We start from the raw sequence: 9065 nt of genomic DNA, 5'->3' as shown, positions 1-9065 counted from the left end.
TATAAAATACTACACATAATACACATAAAACGTTATCAATTTTAGAGTTTCGCTAGAGTTTGAGCATTGAAAAACATAGACACTTCTGTATATAAACAAGAATGGTGCAGTTAAGAGTGCTTGCTCGCTGTGAGATACCCGCTAGCCACTTTGATTAAGAGCAAATGAGCAAAAATACAAAAATATACTGATAATTTCATATAATTTTAGTAGTATTACATTCAAGATTGTCAGCCAAAGCAGCTAAGACCCTATTGCAGTAGACGCTTTTGCCATACAAAAGTATTTCTTAAATAACTTCTACAATCATAAACACTGTAGTTATTATTGTATGTACCAAAAACCAAAATTACTCTAGCTCTTCGAGTTTTGTCATTTGCGGGTGCACAAGTGGGCGCGTCAAAAATGTGGAACAAACGTCATCTATGTGCAAACTCGAAATTTCTCGATATTTCTTCAATAACGTCGATGTTTTCACAAGCAACTCTGCGCACGGCGGGAATAAATTGAAGTAAATGCATTTTTAAACATTTTTTATCAACTAAAATTTTTTTGATACTTTCAAGAATTTCTAGTTGATGGTGTTGGTGGACGTTGATGGATGATGAAAGTAAGATGGAGAATTACCTGAAAAGTAAGTTATATAAATTTACCAGAGGAATTGGAGCTGGAGTTAGCACAAAACGGAAAGAGAGCGATCAATTGTTTGGGACTACTTCAAAAAGAAGTGACAAAGCGTAAGGTATTAGCGCTTGGATCCAAGTCGCATGACTACAAATAAAGAAAGAGACTTGATCAAAAAGTAATGAATATGATTGCCAAAGACGTGCACCACTTTAACGATCTCAAATAAACCTTGTTTGAACTGTTTCTGTTCTTTCTGCTACTAAAACATCGTTGGACACTCACATCGATGTTTCTGCGCCTCTAAAGCAGACATAAACAAATGCTGTCGAAATGAAAATCTCTATCTCAAATCTTATTAAATATATCTGTACACATATATATATGTATGCTTCTAAAAACATCAAAATTCTTAAACTAAGAAGCAACAAACAATTGTATTTCATTGTTAATATTGCCTTTTGATCAATTCAATTTACCTACAAATAGAATTTTGAAAACTGTCATTAGTTTCATTTAGCTTTACATTACTAATGTAAAAATTCAATAAACGTAATTTAATGCTAATGTTTTTCGATCCCGAAACGCTTTGGGACTACATGGATAGTATTTGTTAAATAACGGAAGTCCATGATTTATCTCTTAAATTAAATAGGTGTGGTGAGTTCGCAATTATCATAGCTTTATTAAATATGTATCTACTGAAAGTTAATTCGCTGACAAGAAGACTGAAGCAAGTTTCTCAAATATAGTGACATTGATTTTTGAGGTTGTATTCTAAGAACTACTATATACTCTATAACTTACATTGCACTATGGGAAAAAGTCGATTTTTTGGCATAAACTCTAGTTTTAAAGATAAAAACTTGAAATTTGTTATATATACTATTAAGATTAATGTGTAATTTCGGATTTTGTTGCTTTTGAATCGGACCATTGCCTTCATCCACCCACCCCCACCAATAAATTAAATTTGTAAAATTGCTGCAAGCCACTTATAATTTTTTTTGATTTTTATATTTTTATTATAATTAATGTACAGTTTAATCAGATTCCTCTTCCTCTAAATATATTTCCAAACAATCACTTTCATTATCGTAATCGGATTCATCTTCGGACGAGCCTACGGAGGTATCTTTGTTTGTTTTGCTAATTTTCTCTTTTAACTGACCAACAGATTCTGTTGAAGCCGCTTTTAAAACAAAATGCATGTTATTTTCATTAGATTTTCTTGCCGAAATGGTGGCAGCGTGGAGTAAAAGAGAACTTGAATTGTTATTTTCTTCTGCAAGTTCAGATGCTAATTTTCTTTTGAGCCTTACGCCAGCATCCTCATAATTCATTTTTGGGCGACCTCGTTTATTCGATGACATATTTTGAGCACAAACGCTTAAGCTCATATTGCCGGCTAGCCACAAAGAGTGTTTTTCTTAAATTGGTCCATTATACGGTAGCATTTTGCCAAATGTTTTTAATATAACCAATGAAACATTTAAATTTGGTTGATATTTGCTGATTTAAAGTTTCATCAAATTGCTCGCCGTAAATTTGTATCTTAGAGTATCTTCCGAGCGCCTGTTTTTCTCCCAAACTTCGAGAAGTGCAGCGTGTGGGAGCTCATAAGTTGCTGGACATAAGTAATTTTTGAAGAAACGTGCAAAAGTTGCAAAAATGATTAGTTTTACGATATTAAGGATACATTTGGTAATAACTTTGCGCTTTTACCTTTTTGCAACGTTGTGCCATTTATAAGTTATACACCACGGAACACAAACAAACTTGTTAGTTTTAAGATAAAAAGATATACATATAAAACAGTTCACAGTTGGACAACAAGTCATAATAATCAAAACATGTAATCTAAGATACATTTAGAAATACCTTTGCTACAATTTGCCATAATCAGAAATAATAAATCAATTTGTTGCACACAAAATAAACAGTGAAAGTTTGCAAAAGATTTTTCACTAATTTAAGCACACTACAAAGTCAATCGAACAGCTGACTTTGTTCGTTTATCAACACTATAGTGTTGTTAGTAAAAAATCTTAGATAACGGTTCTTGGCTAATTAGGGTATGTAAATTCAAAAATATATTTTATTTTTAAAAATAATTTGTAAAATAATTTGATTTTATGCCAAAAAATTGACTTTTTCCGCCAATGCATTGGCGGATTTGACAAACAATTCTTGACGGCCGAGATATCAACCAAAATATTTCTGCTCTAATCTGAAATTAGGTCATAAATATGTAATATAACTTGACAAACATGGATATATAATTTATTTTTAATCAAATTTAAATTTATTTAATTTTTGCTAAGATTCGTTAAATAAATATGCAAACATCAATACAGCCAATATTTTCCATAGATAGTTGACGCTAATTTTACGGATTTACTTTAACATTATTTTCATAAAACCGTTTTTGTTAACCGAAAAACTGCAAAAATATATATATATATATATATATATATATATATATATATATATACTACAGATATACAGATATACTACTTTTCGAGAAAAACATATTTTAAAAATAAAAACATGATGCAGAAAAAACAAACTGCTTGCCAAAATAGACTTCCGGCAAAAATGTATTCTTTCTACTATTTTACGGAAAAGGATACGGAATCGTTAGATATTCGAATAAAAGAATAAATAAGATCATTTTCTGACGAAATAAAATTAAACTCTTGATGCTCTTGTCGAACTAGACCAAAAACTCATATTTGAAGTCTTTTCCTCAAAGATTACTCTAGCATGCTATCAATAATTTAAACTTTTAGACGTTTTATTCTATATAAAGTTATTTCTTGCAGAAGTCATAAAGACGTATCAATAATAAAAAGAAAAGAAACGAAAATAATTGTCAACACTGCACACAAATATGATTCCATATAACATACATGTATGTATGTATGTACACATACATATATGTATTTTAAATGGTTGGAGAAACCTCTTTGTGTATATTTTTAATGATAGCGATTTTAAATGTTAATCTTACAAATATATATTTGACACTGCTGCCGGTACGCGTTCCAAGTAAAAGCAATCACCCCATAATAAGTATTCTCATTATTTTCACAGTTTGAATAAAAATGCTTAATATGTGTTAAATATAATATAGAAATTCAAAGATCGCAAGCGAAAACATGACGACATATGTATGTACATTTGGACATCACATCTACAACGACTACTACATCGTTTGATGATAGAAAAACTCGAAAATCAACAATATCGTCTATAAATAGTAGTGCATTGCGTTGAGAGTTTCAATTTGGTCTTCACTTTCGCTTTAAGCGGACTCGTTTTCTGGTCGCAAATATAAGCTTGCTTTTGTTGCGGGTTTTTCGTTACAAATAACAAGTCTATAAATTAATATTATAGTGTTACAATGAATGGAACAACTATAATTTTTCTAATACTTTCCTCGATTTTCGCGTTTTCATTCAATTTGACCGGCTCAATAGCTGAAAAGCTAGAAACACCATCAACGAATGAAGCAAAAATGATGAAATCAAAATTTATAAGCGTCTGATTCCAGCAGATGTTTTAAGAGGTGAGTCGGTATCAGGCGGTGAACGCATTAAAAATCTCGTAATACTAGTGCATCTACGACTACTTTTCCACAGACCACATATCTACTCTAAATAAACATATACATATTTGACCACAAATACATATGCTTGCATTCATATATTATTTGATTTGCAACCAAATTATACACACACACTCCATATCCCACTCTCCACTCGTGCTATGAATGTAGACTCGCTTGAGATGTTTTGAAAGCCACTAAGTTTAACAGTCCATGGCAAATCATACACATGTATGTATATTTTTTGTCTGCTTGGGTTTGTGGACCAAGGCCATTCTATAAAGGAATACTAAATTACATACATATTTGGATGTTGACGTACTAACGGCACTAGCATCAATTGTACCAGCAATACGGGTTTGTTGAAGTGCGGACAAAACAAAAAATTTCGTTAAACAGCATACATTAATCGGAAACCGCCAACAATTAATAAGACATTGAAAGAATATACTATTAATACTATAATAAAAATGAGATATACATATATGAATGAATATATATATAGGTATATATGTATACTATAATAAAAAACTAATAACTAACTAAATACATATATATGTGATAATAATTCGCGAGTTGTTCCGTTTTGGTCGTTTTCGAATGATTTAATAATAATAATAATAATTGTGGAGCTTTAATACTAAATTTAGTGTTTGAATTTAGATTTTCCAGGAATGTGTTTTGCATCCACACGCTGTGCTACAGTAGAGCCGGGCAAGTCGTGGGACCTGACACCATTTTGCGGCCGCTCAACATGTGTTCAAAACGAAGAGAATCCGGCCAAGTCAGCTGATAAAATATTACGTTTTCTTTAGTACTATAAAAATTATATTTTCCATTTCATAGGCTTCTAGAACTTGTTGAGGATTGTGGTCCCTTGCCGTTGTCATTATCGAACGACAAGTGTAAATTGGACACCGAGAAGACCAATAAGACAGCACAATTTCCATTTTGCTGTCCCATCTTCACCTGCGAGCCGGGGCCAAATTAGAATATCCCGAGGTAGAGAGGGATACTAACAAGCAAAACTAAGCAGCAAAAGCGCATGAATTCTTTGACTATTCAACTAAACACGATAACCATCGGTTTGTTTAAAACTCATATGTATAACTTTCTCAAAACCCAGAGTAATGTATGAAATAAATTATAGTATAGAGTTGTCTTAATTATTTATAACTTAGTTCCAACAGCAAATGTAACAGCCAGAAGGAAGCATTTTCGACAGCGTAAAGAAAATACATATATTCTTAGTCAGGGTCAGTAGCCGAAACATAAAATCAATGAAGTTCTTCAGAAACAATAAGAATTACAGATTGTGATTTTGGTGACTATACTTGTATACTATATGGTAATGTTTGTTTTAGATTTTCGATAAGTTCAGTGTGATTCTCAATCTAGTTACTTGTGATTCAGTAATAAAAGCATTCATCAACTAAGAAATTGCGATTCGCAACGAATGACACAAAAAGGTTAGAAAGTAGAAGGGTATTATAGTATAATTTAGTACCTAATGGGAATATATATATAAGCAAGGTATTTCCAATCCCATAAAGAACGTATATTCTTAATCGTGGCAACAGCCGTTGAGATATTGCAATGTCCATGAGTCAGTATTTCTGTATTTCTATTATTGCATATCAAGTTTGTTTCAAAATTTTCCCATGCCCATTTCCTTCCGTTCATTGCAAATCGAATCAAAGCGTAATTTTAAAACAGTATTTGTGACTTCCAAATATTTGTTGCAATCAGATACAAATTGTTTCAATGTTTAAGAAAATATATGTATATTACGAAAAGGCTGCAGCAGTCGGGTCTTAGTTGTTTTGTTTGTCAAACTTAATCTGCGTGTAAAAGTTACAAATGCTGCCAAACATTACACCTCTATCTCTTAAAGTCTCCGAGATCTAGATGTTCATACGGGCAAACAGATGAAAACGGCTATATTGACGGCTCTGACAACGTTGATCAAGAATATATAAATATATATGTAAATAGGGCACAAAGTTATACTTCTACCCAATGGGTAGCGGGAATAATAAATAATGAATTGATTGGCTGTCTATTGCCCGCTCTGTTGATGTTCGAAATTCGAAAACAGGCGAATACTCTAGAGTCTAGACTGTAGTCGAAGCTTGCGGGGCTGTTATAATGCGGTAAATAATTTTTTCACGACCTCTGCATATTTAACACTTGCCGGCAAAAGATAAATGGTCGTTAAAACAAACTACAATAGCAAAATTTGCTTTTTATACCCGCTACACACCGGGTAGACAGACACCTTTGTGACTACAGACAATGTATGTTTTATGGCAATGTATTAAGAATAATACATACACACAAGATTGTGAATTTATTATTAGTTACTATTCAACCGGCGCAGGGAATAAAACTAATTAGATTCATTTTCAATTATAATAAAACTTATAGAACGAATGACAGTCCAATGGAATATTAACATGAAAATCAAAAATTAAATTAATTAATATTTTAGGCCTATATTAACTTTAAATATGACTGCGTCTAAACTATAAATATCTTACAGATAAATCTGTGATCTTCAAATAAATGTTAAAATACAAATGTATTTTTTTGTGAATAAAATTTGAAAAACATTCTAAAAATATTTTTGTTTTTTATTATTGTGATAGTGATAAAGAAAGCTAAAAAACAAAACGTTTTGGATGAAATGAATTAAGCATTCATTTATGATCGACAAAACAAAACGTTTTGCTCTGTCATGTCGAGTCTAGTGCTTTAAGCAGTGGTAAAATTTGAATGCAAGGGGCCGTGATATTTTGTATAGGATGTTGATGTGTTCTTTTCTCTCTAATGAAGCGCTGTTTGCCATTTTGTATCGCATGTTTTAACTCCTCCATGCTTTAACTCCTCCTCTTCAACCAGTTCTTATTGGGGGCTTTCCCATGCCTAAAAAGTGTATATGTATATGTATATGTATATGTATATGTATATGTATATGTATATGTATATGTATATGTATATGTATATGTATATGTATATGTATATGTATATGTATATGTATATGTATATGTATATGTATATGTATATGTATATGTATATGTATATGTATATGTATATGTATATGTATATGTATATGTATATGTATATGTATATGTATATGTATATGTATATGTATATGTATATGTATATGTATATGTATATGTATATGTATATGTATATGTATATGTATATATATATGTATATGTATATGTATATGTATATGTATATGTATATGTATATGTATATGTATATGTATATGTATATGTATATGTATATGTATATGTATATGTATATGTATATGTATATGTATATGTATATGTATATGTATATGTATATGTATATGTATATGTATATGTATATGTATATGTATATGTATATGTATATGTATATGTATATATATGTATATGTATATGTATATGTATATGTATATGTATATATATATGTATATGTATATGTATATGTATATGTATATGTATATGTATATGTATATGTATATGTATATGTATATGTATATGTATATATATATATATATATATATGTATATGTATATGTATATGTATATGTATATGTATATGTATATATATATGTATATGTATATGTATATGTATATGTATATGTATATGTATATGTATATGTATATGTATATGTATATGTATATGTATATGTATATGTATATGTATATGTATATATATATATCTATATCTATATCTATATCTATATCTATATCTATATCTATATCTATATCTATATCTATATCTATATCTATATCTATATCTATATCTATATCTATATCTATATCTATATCTATATCTACATCTATATCTATATCTATATCTATATGTATATGTATATGTATATGTTTATGTTTATGTAATTAATTAAAAAATTAAAAATTAAATTCTATATTATATATATATTTAGTCCTACAAATTGTATCAACATCAATATATATTTATTATATTCCTAAATATCTGTGGGTATATGCAGATGTAAGTATGTCTGTTTATAAAATGCCCAATAAAGAGGAGCTGATGACGATGACGATACGATCTCTAAGGGGCACACACGCATTCACAGATGCCTAACTCTTCACAGACACAGAAACATTCGCTGCGGTTGGCTTTATAAATAATAATGTCTTCATCAGCAAGAGTAGTAGCAGCACCGGACCACTACCACCACCATCACAAAATGAGATGGTGCGGTTGTATGGAAGAGTTTCGTGTCCCAAGTGCAGGAGAGCGGGATCGAAAACATGCGATCGTATCGGATGGGGTTTAACTTGCTTTGGCTCACAGTTTCAACAACCAATTTTTTTGCACGGTCCTCTTAAAATGTTCTGATACAATTATGCATTCTAAAGGAAAACTATAGTACACAAAAATTGGATTGTGATAATTTTTAACAAATTTAAGTATTAAAAAATTTCAATAGTTCCTAAAGCCGTCTTTTCATGTACTATGAGTAAGAATTTCATACAAGAAATTTACATATTATATACATACATAAATTTCCTGTTGGTCCTTCTGCGCTTCTGGGCGCCAAGTAGATTTCATATGTATAGTCAAATTAAAGCATGTCTTATACATAGCATAAACCTATTAAGCCACCCATGTTAAAAGGTCGACGAAAGCAACAATTTACTTGAATTTGTTGTTGCTATTCTGTCAACCTTTTTCCTACATGCAGACAGACCTTCGTACATACATATGTATGTTCGTATGTATGTATTTGCGTGCGGATCCATGCCACATAATAATCCCAGTGCCTATCATCTTTTACTGGCGGTGATGATGCTGTCTTCATCTGTACG

General features: G+C 30.5%; 1 protein-coding gene across 1 annotated transcript; it reads left to right on the top strand.

Annotated features, from left to right (window-relative positions):
* Window positions 1-556: 556 nt before the first annotated feature.
* Window positions 557-5393, top strand: LOC133846960 (uncharacterized). The gene is given in 4 exon segments (XM_062281669.1): window positions 557-634; window positions 4898-5018; window positions 5081-5214; window positions 5217-5393. Coding segments are annotated over 4 exon segments (342 nt in total). The 5' UTR covers window positions 557-597; the 3' UTR covers window positions 5267-5393.
* Window positions 5394-9065: the final 3672 nt, after the last annotated feature.

The sequence above is a fragment of the Drosophila sulfurigaster genome, chromosome 4 (genome assembly GCF_023558435.1).
Source record: "Drosophila sulfurigaster albostrigata strain 15112-1811.04 chromosome 4, ASM2355843v2, whole genome shotgun sequence".
Classification (NCBI taxonomy): Eukaryota; Metazoa; Arthropoda; class Insecta; order Diptera; family Drosophilidae; genus Drosophila; species Drosophila sulfurigaster.
The sequence above is the reverse complement of the archived record's forward strand: the minus strand, read 5'-3'. Positions and strand labels throughout refer to the sequence as shown.